At 48.3% G+C, this 13,288-nt stretch overlaps 1 protein-coding gene across 4 annotated transcripts in view; it reads left to right on the top strand.

Moving 5' to 3' along the window:
• Positions 1 to 8,486, top strand: part of Nsmce2 (NSE2 (MMS21) homolog, SMC5-SMC6 complex SUMO ligase) — a 208,979-nt gene extending 200,493 nt beyond the window's left edge. For 2 of the 4 annotated variants that reach the window (XM_005354563.1, XM_013348925.2), the window contains exon 7: positions 8,140 to 8,486. In XM_005354563.1, the coding sequence (XP_005354620.1) occupies positions 8,140 to 8,257 (118 nt within the window). In that variant the 3' untranslated portion in view covers positions 8,258 to 8,486. Of the gene's footprint in view, positions 1 to 335; positions 466 to 8,139 lie in introns of all 4 variants that reach the window. The other 2 variants (XR_003377501.1, XR_001229063.1) reach the window with 2 other exon arrangements.
• The last annotated feature ends 4,802 nt before the right edge of the window (positions 8,487 to 13,288 follow it).

Genomic DNA, 13,288 nt, shown 5'->3' with positions numbered 1-13,288 from the left:
CACACACACACACACACACACACACACACACACACACACACACAACAGCAAGCCAGCTGAGGATCTACAGAACTGTGATCTAAGAGAGACACACACCAGCCCTACCAGTGTCTACTTAACCAAGAGGAAATTACCTTACTCTGTGCTTTCTGCTATGGCACTTTGGTGTAAACACAGTAACGTAAACCTCCTAAGACAAGCGTTCATATCCAGTGGTCTGCCTTATCAGAGGAATGCTGCATACACCGTTTCAAGAAATCCATGGCTAACTCACCCGTGAGAATTTGTTTAACTCGGAATCTTCCGTCCCTTCTCTCCCTACCTCCCAACCCCAGGACCACGGCCCTGTGCCTGTGACGAGAGTCCTCAGTGGGCCACACTGGAGCTGACTGGTTTTGGCATCTCCTGAGCTCTTATCGCAGGAATGGAATGGCAGGTGTGACCGTTCTCAGGCTCTGATAGCAGGTCCCTTTGATGTGTGCTTTGCTTCTGCATCATCCAGACCAAGATTCGGAATTCCCCTCCCCTCCCCATGTGGGTGTGGGCTGAGAAATAGCTCCTAGAGACTGGAGAAGCTCCTTGGCCATTCAGTCAAGTAATTTACAGGATTTATTCTAGAAGAAAAGTTTTTTTTGCAGCCTAATGGCTGCCAAATGTAGATCATTAGTTCATCTCTATCTAGCTGTTTTGCATTTCCGCCTCATAGTCCAAATGTGGAATTTCCCTAATGACCTTGACATTTTCCATTTGAGCGTAATTTTGTTACTGGACTTCCAAGCCTTCCCTTTCCACTAATTTCTTCCTAGTGTTCCTTCTCACAAGCCAGGAAGGGTCACTGCCCACTACGAATGCCTCCTAGCTCGCCATCTTTTCCCTTCTGATGATGTGTGATGCTCTCCTCATGTTGGGGGTGGAAAGGGCTGGGGACTACAAGGCATGGCTCCATTTCCCACCAGCAGCCTCAGGGCCGGCGGCAGAACGTTCCCACACGTCATTGGCCCTTCCCAAGTATCCACTCCGACTTTCCAGCGTCCTTTGCCTGTTCTGAATTGCTCACAGTACTTGTAAGCACTTAGCACTTGTCATCCAGAGATGCCTTCTTTGCACGTCACGCTTCCATGGTTAGGGTGGCAGACACCCTACAAGTTTTTGTAGTCTAATAGTCACCATTAAGTCCAAGTGGAAGAAGGCTAGAGGTTTATAACAATGACGTTCCTACCAGGCCTGATGCCAGGGAACGGTGAGGGAGTGCTTGTAGGCCAGTCCTCCTAATGTTTTTCCATTGGTCACCCCTTTTTACTAGATCAGATGTTCCCCCTTTTCTCCTTTCCATGTGTATGTGTGTGTGGTGTGTTTGCATGTATGTGTATTCACATGTATGGTGCACATGTGGAGGGGTATGCATGTACATTATGCGCACGTACATGTAGTAGAGGCCCAGTGTTGCTTTTGGGGATCTTCCTTGGTTTCTCTTCCACCTTCCTTTTAGAGGTAGGGTCTTTCAAACCCCAAGCTTGCAGATACAGGTTGGTCTTACTAGCCAGAGTGTCCCCCTGGAGATCCTTGTCCCCCTTTCTGAGTTTGGAATTATAGGCATGGCACCATGGGCTCCAGGGATCTGCCCTCTGGTCCTCCTATTTGCACAGCAAGTGATCTAACCACTGAGTCATTCCCCCAGCCCCTTCAGTCCTGACTATATACAAATATAAAGTACACAAATTAAACATTTGCTAACAATAAATTATAAACAAACTTATCCTAAAACAGCTCTGCAACATATATATACATATATATGTATATATATTACCATTTATTAAAGGTAAAAGCAAATCTATATACTAATGAGATAGATGTGTCTGATTTTACATAAAGATAAATATTGACTGAATAGTTGATACTGCAGAATAGAGTATGTTTTTCAGCTGATTAGAACCTTTGATTTTCTAATTGTCAATGCTGAGAACACCATAAATACATAGTACAAAAAATTGGTGGAACTATGTTTACAGCCATTTTAGAAACTGTTGGAAATTTTGTCCTAATTCTAAGCCAAAATTCATTTTACAATTTTTTATGAAATCTAATTCAGTAACTCACCACAATTTGTAAAATCAAACATTCTACTACATTACAATGCAAAGATACAGTGATCTACTCCAATCTGTGGAATAGTCGTAGGAAAATACTGTCTTTTCTGCTGTTATATCATTGTTTCTATAAGAGCAGAAAACATGTACAGAAAAAAAAAAAACAGCGATTTGTAAGACACAGTTGTCTCAAATCTGAGCTGAGGTTTTCCTTGGCGCTGTGTGGAGTGACAGGAATCACAGCAGAGTGCACTCAGGTGTTCAGAACCAACGCTACGGTGACGCTGTGTGGCTCAGTGTGGATGCGCATGCGCAGCAGAGAGAGCTCCGCAGTTAAAGCACTAGCCGCTCTTCCGCAGGACCCACATCTTCACAGTTCTCACATCTACCTGAAGCTCTAGCTCTCAGTGGTCCCACGTCCTCTTCTGGCTTTCATACCAGCACGGCTATGGTGCAACAGACATACCTGCAGGCAAACCTTATAGACATAGAAAATAGCAAAATAATTTTTAACTGTCTTGTTTGGATTTTTGTTTGATTCTCCTTTTTTGTTTTTGGTTTGGTTTGGTTTTAGTTTTTTGAGACAGTCTCCCTGTGTAGCCCTGGCTGTCCTAGAACTCACTGTGTAGTCCACACTGGCCTTGAACTCCCAGCGATCCACTGCCCCTGCCTACTGAGTGCTTGGATTAAAGGCATACGCCTCCACACCCATCAAAAGCTAGGTCCTTGACAAGAGCCTCACCGCATCTGGCCAGCTTTCCCTCGGTGGGCAGTTCGTGTGATGGTGGTTACTGTTGGTGGCGGGAAAATGGAGTGAGTCCATAGATGATAGAGCAGCAAACAGGCCGGAGATCTATGATAGAGGCCAGGAATGTCAGTTTCATCGTCTTCCTCGTCTGTAAATTGACAGTAGTCAGTGTTGTTTTCTCATCGGTGCATTTGAAACTTGAATGAGATATTTGTAAAGTAGCTAAAGCACCAAGCACACACACAGTGAGGCTCGGTAACCATGGCCCCTTAATCATTGTCTCCAAGCTTTGGCCGCTTTCACCAGCGTCTACCAGCCTTACCCCATAGGCACAGGAGACCTTGTTAAAAAGGGGGGGGGGCATTAAGAGGAGCCATCCTGGAGTTGAGGAAGTTACCCCAGAAGCAGTGCAGGGGACAGGGGACAGGCCTGTGCTGCTGCCCCTACACGGGCTCTCTCACAAAGAAGGAGCACATACCTGGGGTGTGCAGCGCCCCTGACAAATGTGGCAACGGACTGAAAGTGGGAGAGCAGAAAGAGGGGGTGATGACTGCCGTTTCTGTTGAGTGTCCAGACTCAGCTGCCAGCTGCCGCTGGTCTAGAGAGATATAGAAGAGGGAAAGTGTCTAGAAGGGCTTCTTAGGGGCTAAGTTCAGGCCAGCCAAGTCTGAGATCACAGCAGTACAGCTACTTAAACAAATCAGAGGCACAGGCGTGTGAGCTCTGTCCTGAGAAGGTGACTGAGGTGGCTCTGAGTATAAAGGCGGGGCAACTGTCACTGTTTTTGACACAGCTCTGGAGAGGCAAGCTAGACAGAGCCTTGGCCTGGAAAGAGGTCTCCTCACCATGGCCCCTCAGCACCCGGCTTAGATCCTGCAGTCAGCTCCAGTTTCTTGTTCATCAGTTACAGCGCCAGAGGTAGAAGCCCCTGTGGGAAGCAGCCTAAACCACACCCAAGTCGAGAGGTGCTACAGTCCCAGGAACCAGTGTCAAATGCGGGGCACACATGGCGTCTGTACACAGCTTGCTCCATCGGTTTCTGATTCAGCATGCAGTGTTGCCATTTCCCATGAAGCGGTATTTAAGAAATGTCTGCGACATATCCTGTTGGAGAACTCTTTCTCCTGTTCCAATTATGTTGCGTTACTGGAGTCCCGGGCACACTGTGTTACTGGGTACCATCTGAACTTTCCCAGCATGCTTCAGTCCCTGGAGAGCTCGCCACTGACTTGAGGCGGAATATTCTTGTGGAGCTTTTCACCCTAAGTATATTGTTAGATTTGTTTCCTAAAATATTCCTCTTAACATAAAGCTATTATCTCACAAGTAAAGCTGCCTGCTGATTTTCATGGCAATAAGCTGTGGCTGATTTTGACCCCAGCCGTTTGTTTTGGTTTTCTCGTACTGAGCCGGATCCTCAGCAGTCATTCAAAGTATGTCAGGCAACGTAAAGTGAGCAGAAGTGAGTGATGTCAAAGCAGAATTCCCTTAGCAGCAAGTCACTGGGCCTCTCAAGCAGATTCTTTATCTCTCGAGTGGAAATAACGTCATCAACTCAAAATTCCTGGGACTCGAGAGCTGACAGGGAATTCCTTCCAGATCTGTCCTAGCACATCTTCTCCACAGAGAAGATAGGGAGCCAGCTCCTTCAGGCTCAAGCTCATCTGCAAAACTCACATTCAAGTGCCAAGTTTGACCGGGCATATATTATCCCAGCACTGCAGGGAGGGGTAGAAACAGGCAGCCCGGAGCACAGTGGCCGGCCAGCCTAGTGTATACTTAGCAAGCTCTAGGCCATGAAGGACCCTGTCTCAAAAATAAATAAATGTGCTCGTACCCAAGGACAGCTGAGGATGTCCTCTGACCTCCACTGCATGCACATGTGTGCACACGCGCACAGCGGCATATACACCTGATGGGAAGCCTGCTGGTGGACAGCGTGAGCAAACAGCTGTGGGGCACTTATGGCTGCCAGTCATCACACTTCTCTCACTGCTCTGGGACACACCACCCTGGACTCGGAGTTGCTCCTGTGTGTAGGTATGACAGGAATCCGCCTAGCTCTTGCTGCCAGAGGTATCTGTATACCCACTTCCTGGAGCTTAGGGATCAGACCCTAGCAATCTTAGGACCCAGATCTGCGCCCCTTGCGACTCACTATGGTGTGATCATAAGCTGAGACTGGGGGCCAGATTCCCACAGCACCTTGGGACCCTCTGCACCCTGAGGCCTTTCCTTAGTAGACACTGAAGTGTGCCCCACGCTGTTAAGGAATGCGCTGCCCTGTGGTTGACCCAGGCTCAGGATCAGCCTCTCCTTCCAGGCCTGTGGGTCTGAGCCCTTCAAGGAGATGATGCGGGAGCTGATGTTGCCACACCTGACTTGCTCACCAGGATGTCCTGGGGATTACGGCCTAATGCTTGGGTTGTGTTGTTTCTCAGGCAGGAGTGCCCTGATTCAGGCCTGTGGCATCACGGCCTTTTCTTGGCCTTTTTAGTTTAAAAAACTTGTTTGTTTCTGTGGGGTGGGGTGGGAGACGAGGCTGTACCCTGGTTCCTGTGCTGACCTCACCTCCAGGAAGTCTCCCCAGAGATGCATTCATGCTGTTCAGTGGTTTGCACCCTGTCACTCGCAGAGCCATCTTGTTTTGAGGAGATGGGACTGGTAGCTATGGTTTAGCATAGCAACGGCTGTGTGGTAAGGCCTGGGACATAACCCTTTGCGTTGGCATAAAGGGCCCACTTGATTCTCACTGTGCCAGGGTGTCTTCAGAGAGACAAGCAACTCTGCTTCCCTCTGTCTGCAGGAAAAACCTTGTGTAGTAATTTGTACAGTGTCAGTACCAGGGGAGCTGACTGCCAGGGCTTTGCCACTTTTCGGGAGATGCCTCACTGTATAGCCCAGGCTAGCCTAGAACTTTCTATGCGGTTCAGTCTGGTCTAGCACACTCGATCCCCCCCCCCCCCCCAGCTCTTCCATCTTCAAGTTGTGCCTTTGCCGTCAGGTCCCCTAGCCACCCTTGGAGGGACTGCTTGGTTTGTGTCTCGGTCCCCAGAGCCTGTCTCTGCATGACACAGATCTCACTGAGCTCCAGCCCATCCACATGATGTGGGCGCCTCCTCTGCAGCCAAGTGGTGTGGTTCCTTCCATCAGCCATTCTCAGAATGCCCTCATTTACTGACTAAAGCCACTGATGTCATCAGGAAGTCCACCCCCCTCCCCCTCCACTTCCCTCCCCACGGCTTACTCACTGTCTGGCAGATGGAGATAGACCTTGTTCTCAGGAGTCCGTGCTCCCAAGGCCTGGTAGTCACAAACAGAGCTAAGGGCTTTGCCCATCAGGGAAGTTTACCTCCAAAACGCCTGTTCTGCATTTCCACATCAGGGAAGCCTAGGGGGTGACAGTTCCCGGTTCTAAAACGAGTGTGTGTGTCTGCATCATCTCATACCTAGAGATTTCAGAGCACAAGGGACAAGCTGGGGTGGGCAGCTAGGGCTACACAGCAAGACCCTATCAAAAAAACAAAAAACCTCACATGCCTGAATGTACAGGGCACATTCAGCATTTCAGAATTAATTCCTGTCCTTAAGCTTACCATCCATTGCACCAATGAAGGCCCCTGTGCTTCGAAGGCTCCTTAATTCCAATATCAAGACCAAGAAAACCTTTTCTTTCCTATGATCTGAGGAATTGTAGCTCTCGGGTCAGCTTCTCTTCCCTCTGCCTTTTACGTTTCTCCTGTGTTTGCTGGCTATTTAGAGCCATCTCAGGTCCTGGGGCCAAGCTTTGTGTGGGCCAGAGCCATGTTTGCACTGATCACACAGAAGCCCCCTGATGGGTGAATGGTGCGTGTGTGCACTGGGTCTCTGTGAGTACAGACGGACCAGATAACTTCCCGAGAGAGTAGTGGCCAGTCTAGGAGATCGCAAAGTGGGGGAACGTATGGAGTACCTCGGGGCTGTGGCCATGTGGAATGGGGACACTGTCCATATTTTAAAGCAGGGGGACCCAAGCTCAGAAAGTTTATATGGGCTACCAACCAGTAGCTGATTGAGAGAATTCAGGACCTACATGAGCTTGACTCCAAACACTGGGAGCCCAGCCCTGCCCAAATCTTGTTCATAGTAAAAAGATCAGGTGACTCAGTCCAAATACTGCCCCGGCTAAGGCCAAGCTGGCCCTTGAGCCCCACCCTTTTCTGGTGACTCACATTCTTAATTCCCCCACCTCAGGCTCCTGGCCAATCCCTAACGCCCCATTCAGTGTCCCCACTGAGAGGCCAAGTGGCATTCAGATGGACATAGTCCAGGCAGGACTCCAGGGCCCATTCCTTCCCACCACACAACAGGGCCCTGCAGTCGCCCATCTCTCTGTCTTCCCTTTCTTTATCCGTCTTGACTTCCATCCATAGGTTCTGCAGGTCCCTCATCCTCGTGTGTGCTAGAGTCTGTCTCTGCCAGGGCATGCAACCCTTGCTGCACCTCTGTGGGACACCCAGCAGTTTTCTCTGCCTCATTCTTCCCTCTGTCCTCTGTGAAGTAGCAGCACACCCCCAGCGCTATCTGAGAAAGCTCCAGCGGGGTTGGGGGGTGTTCTTTTCATAGTTAAAATGAGACCCAGGGCTAAGGATGATGCAGCTTAGTTGGTAAAGCATTTGCCTGCCGTGCGTAAAGCCCGGGTTTGACCCCCAGCACAGCATATAGCCAGGTCTTGGTGGTACACGCCTGCAATCCTAGCACCTGGGAGATGGAAGCAATAGGAAATTCATTCCCCTCTACGGAGGAAATTCAAGGACAGCCTGGGCTATGTGAGACTCTAAGTCAAAACAAAACGGAAAATAATAACAAAATAAAATAATAATCCAAAGTGTCCCCTTGCCCCTGATCTCACCTCCAAATTCCTTCGCTCTCACTGCAGAGCACCTGTCTAAGCCTTCTAGGCAGCCCAGGCCACAGGCGGCCTGTTTCCACCCTTCCTTCCCAGCTGCTCCGACCCCGTGTTCCCTCCACCCTGCATTGCTTCTCTGCTGTTGTGGCATGGTACTTGGCTACTTGGTGACTGCCTGCCTCCTGTGACAAAGCAAGCTCCTAGTTGTAGGTGCCACTCACACATCTGCTTGCATCCCCAGCTCCAAACCAAGCCGCCCTTGAATAGGGCGTTTGCATGCCTCTGAGTGTCGAGGGGTTTGGTTTGTCTTTGTTCTGGTTCTTTCATAAACTGGTCTCGTTCAGCGCCTGACTATGAAGTTAGCGCTTAAGGCCTGGGACAGAGATGGACTGACAGTTTGCTTTCTCCCTTCACAGCTGCCCCAAAATTGGCTGTAGTCACATAGACATGAGACTGTCGGATCTCATCCCAGATGAAGCCCTGAGAAGGGCAATCGAGAGCCACAACAAGAAGAAAAAACGCCACTCTGAGTAGGAACAAGCCCCCCTGCCCACAGGGATGCCAGCAGCCTACCTCCACCCCAGCCTCCTGAGAGTGAGCTTAGAACGCAATTCAGGGCTGACGGACCAGCACGCTGCATTTAGGGTAACACCTGATGGCTAATTTAATTGAATGCATTTTTCAAGTTACGAACTAAAACACAAGTACATTATACTCTTTATTTTCAAGAGCTCTGGAGTTTTAAATAAAACTTTGATAATCCTCAGCATGTCTAGTCTGTATTTCTTCCAGCGCATAAGGGGTTCCTAAGGTACAGCTCTTCTTTCTCGCTCCTGCTTCTGAATGGTTTTTATAATTGTTTCAACAGAAACGTGTCTTTGGGGTGGTAATTAAAATAGAAAAGCAGAGAATCGTGCCAACCGAGCAGCAGTTTCTGTAAGCAAAGCCAACAGCAGCATCTGTTTGTGAAGCGAAGCCAGCGGACCCTCCTATGTAGTTGGCGTGACTGACAGTGCTGGGTATAGATGTTTTCATCTGTCGTGAGTTTCTGAGTGGTGTGGAATGTCCCAGGACCACACTCCCCAGGGCAACTGTAGCTAATGCCGTAATGTAAGCTTGGCTGCATCCCTAGGAGGGCCTCAGGTGTCACATGGGAAACCACCACATCCTGAGCACGCTGCTGAACTCACCGCAGGATGCTACTTGCCGGTGACTTCAACCTCTAGGCTCTGTCTCCATAGTTCATGGTGTCTTCAGCAACAGGGACTTACCTTCAGCTTCTGGGGGCAGCGAAGGGGAATAGCAACAGCCTATAATGTTTTGGGAAGCTCTTGGACAATCCTAACTAACGATTCAAAAGAGCCTTCTTATGCCCGGTGTTGAGACTTTTGTTAGTTTATAGCTCTTGTGAGGAGCGTTATCAGCCAGATGGAAATTACTCACTTGAACTCTGTATGTATATGATATGTATACACAATCTCCTGCTCCCTTCTTCCTTAAATATTTAGTTAGTGCCCCAAAAAAGCGTGTTGAGAGGAAGGCGGACTGGGGGAGGAGAGCGGCGAGATGGGTGGACAAGAAGTGCGATGACACGCGAATGAAGATGCCGTGACTTTGCATTCTAGAAAGAAGTTAATAAATAAAAACATCCAAAGCCACATTTAAAACCAAAGCCTTTGTAAATAAATGAGTGAAAATAAGCCTGATTAAAAAGCACCCAATAGAGGTGTGGCCTGCTCAAGGTCAGGGCCAGGAACTGTAAATAGGCCTTCTAGTCAAAAAGCCGAAAAGCACGCTCAAACTGGCAGCGGCAGAAATGTTTAACGCATTTTCTTAGGATTCAAAATAAATAGAGACATTCCATTTCCTGCAAACCGGGAGATTGTGAGTTTCCTAATGGGCTTTATCTGAATCGGGCTTTCCTGAGGAAATGATTATGTTTAAGCCAGAACAAACACACTTCTCTTGGAATGTGACTCTTTTGTGCAACACTTGGATTAGCAGATGGGAGCCAGCACACTAGGCTTGCCTAAGATTCGATGTCCATCTTCCCGGCTCTTTCCAAAGAGAGCTCTGTATATTGCTGCAGATACTTTATCAGCTGGAAAAAATCCCAAATAACACCATTTCTCTTCCTAGCAAGGGTTTGCCTTTGCCAGTTGTAGAATGTGGAGTGTGCACTGGCCTCTCTCTCTCTCTCTCTCTCTCTCTCTCTCTCTCTCTCTCTCTCTCTTTCTCTTTCTCTTTCTCTCCTTCCTTCTTTCCTTTCTGTCTTTCTTCTTTCTTTTATCTCACTATGTATATATCTTTGGTTGTACCTGTACTAATAAAGATCCTCCTGCCTCTGCCTTCCAAGGGCTGGAATTAAAGACATGCACCACCACACCAGAGGATCATTTTCTTTGAAGGTTTATAATCTGATTGTCAGTCACAGTTTGGCATGTTTATTAAATGTCTGGTTACAAGAGTTTCCAAAAACACTGGAACTCTTTCTTCATAATTCTTTCATATTTTTCCTGGTGTGTGTGTGTGGGGGGGGGCTATTTGTAATTCCATCATTCGAGAGGCTGAGGTAGAAGAATTACTCAGTGGGAGTTTGAGACCAGCCTGGGCAATCTCCCTAGTGTGACTCTGCCTCAAAAAGAAGGAGGGGGAGGAGAAAGAATCTGGTTTGGAATGGAATATGCGTCTGTAATCCCATTCATTTGGAGGCTGAATCAGGAGGAACACAAGTTCAAGGCTATCCTGGCAGTTTACCAAGCCCTTGTTTCACAAGAAAGTGAAAAATGAACGGGACGTGCGTCTCAGCAGTAGAGCGCGTGCTAGGCGCTGCACGACCTCACGCTGCGGGCACAGACCTGGTACGGCAGCAACAGAATCCAATACAGAAATCCCCTGAAAGGGAGCAGTTCCTAATCAAAGTTGAGATAGGAAAAGTGCGTTTCTTTCCAAGGACAACTCCAAGTCTCACTTGAGATGACGGAGCGAGGCCCTGTGAGAGAACTCACTAGCTCTATCTTTTGGGTATTACTAAGATGCGAACAAATGTGTGGATGTGACCTTTTTTTTTAATCGCTAGCTCTTTGAAGACCCTTCCAACTTGGTGAGCTTTAAACATTCCCAGAAAAAACCAACAGCATAGACAGTTTCCCACTCCCCATAGGAAACTTCACACGGATGGTCCAGCTGGACCCTGTTCCTACAGCAAGTGCTGTCCCAGCTGTGATGCTCCTAACATAAACAGGGAACTGCTGGACTCAAGGGAACCACTGAGACCACTACCTTCAAGGTGTCACCCAACTAATCCCCCTTGGAACCCCAGAGGTCGCTAACGCCCCAGTTTACAGGTGATTAAACGGAGGTTCAGTTTTATCCTTTGCCCAAGGACACAGCCTTGTGTTTGGTTAATCCCAGACAGGAACAGAGCAGCAAGGGTTCACACACCAGGGCCCACATCTCCTTAGCTAACCACCTCCCTCTCTTAACTCCTTCACAGTGGTTTCTGAGACCAGCCCCCACCCCCAGTCTGGGGCCCTGAGTTCTCTATTTGCTCTCTCTTTTCCGCACACACCCACCTCCCTTGCCTCCTGGTGACTCTCCTCCAGCCTTTAGGGGCTCCTGATTCTAATCTTGCCCTGCCCATGTTAGTCTTCTGAATCCCTATTGGATGGTGCCCTGCCCACGTTAGTCTTCTGAATCCCTATTGGATAATGCCATTTTGCATCTTCTTACTCTTCACTGCTGTGTCCCCACCCCCACCCCCCTCCTGCCCACTCCGGCTGCAGTTTCTTTCCGAAGAAATCCTCAATACTACTTCCCTAGTGACATGCACAGGGGACCCAGAGCTCATCCGTTCCAGTTCTAGGCTTCGCCCATAAACATTGAAGATTCAGATATTTCCCTAAGTTCTCTTTAACAACTCTAAGATCCGTGTTACATTTACAATGAATTGGTTTTGGAGGAACTCCTCTGGCCTTTGGAAGGAGAGCAGGGACTTTAGTACATTTGAAGTGAATGTGTACATTGGATACTTGACTGTTATTCAGTAAATATTTGCAAGGCCTACTTTATGCCGTGTTTTGTGCTAGTCTGGAACGGCACTTAAATTCCCCTTCCAAAGGGCTTTTCTTAGTTGGCACAGACACTAAAACAATTAAATTCCAGTAGCTCAGTCGTAGCGCTCTTATCTGGCATGTTAAAACCCTACATTAGATCCCCAGCATGCATAAAAGAATAAGCCAGTTAATTTTAAAAGTGATATAAAAATAAAGGCTGACTATGTAGCTTGGCCGATAGAGCTTGCCTACTGTCACAGTGGCGGGTCTGGGTTCTAGCCCAGCCAGCAGAGCAAACCCGCTGTGATGGTGCTTGCTTGTTTTATTGTACAGTTTTTTAAAAACTATTCTTCTCATAACACTACATCCCAACTGCAGCCTCCTCTCCCTTCCCACTTCCGCTCTCCCCCAGATCCATGGCTCCTCCATTTCCCTTCAGGAAAAGAGCAGACTTCCCAGGGCTATCAACTGAACACTGCATAACAAGATGCAGTAAGACTAGACATAAGGCTGGACAAGGCAACCCAGTAGGAGGAAAAGGGTCCCAAAAGCAGGCAAAAGCACACACATCCCCTCTCCCCCTATTAGGAGTCCCACAAAAACCCCAAGCAAAACAAGCACTGCGTGTGTGCAGAGGACCTGGTGCAGACCCATGTGGTCTCTTGATCGCTGCTTCAGTCTCTGTGAGCCTAGGGAGCCCTGCTTAGTAGATTCTATGGGCCTCGTTCTCCTGGTGTCCCCCACCCCTCTGGTTCCTATAGTCCTCCTCAGCCTCTCTGCCCAGTGTTTGGCCATGGGTCTCTATCTGCTGCTGGTGCTCACTGTACTCCCAGCACCTGGGAGGTGGAGGCAGGAGGATCAGAAGTTTAATGTCCTGTTTAATGTTCAGAAGTTTAATGTCATGTTGAGTTTGAGGCCAGCCTGGTCTACATGAAACCCTGCCTCGAAAAGGAATAATAATTAATCTTACCTATTGTTTCTTTTATTCTAATTACCTACTTTGAGGGTGATGGTGGTGGTGGGGTGTGTGTGTGTGTGTGTGTGTGTGTGTGTGTGTGTGTGTTAAACTGTAATGGAACCTGACAGTTCTGCATTCCTAATGTCATTTAGGAAGCTTGAACTCGGACCCAAGGGACAGCTTCATCATTCAGAAGATGGCAGAACAGCCAGAATTTAAGAAAGGCGTAAAAGGAACTATTAGTGGGGACTGTATCTGTGAACAAATACAGAATTGGTAGACAGTTTCTTTAGTTCTGAAATAGTGTCTCTTAAAGTAGTTCCATCTGGCCTCAAACTCCCCAGGCAGCTGAGAATGACCTTGAACTTTGCTCTAGAGCCTAGAGATAACAGGTGTCACCTCACCCAGTTAGCACAGCTGAGCTTCGTTCTCAGCCCCAGAATTGGCTTTAAAAACCAAAACCAGCCTGGCAATGATGGGTCACACCTTTAATCCCAGCACTTGCAAGGCAAAGGTAGACAGATCTCTGTGAGTTTGAGGCTAACCTGGTCT

The sequence above is a fragment of the Microtus ochrogaster genome, chromosome 15 (genome assembly GCF_000317375.1).
Source record: "Microtus ochrogaster isolate Prairie Vole_2 chromosome 15, MicOch1.0, whole genome shotgun sequence".
Classification (NCBI taxonomy): Eukaryota; Metazoa; Chordata; class Mammalia; order Rodentia; family Cricetidae; genus Microtus; species Microtus ochrogaster.
This window is presented reverse-complemented; position numbering and strand designations above follow the sequence as displayed.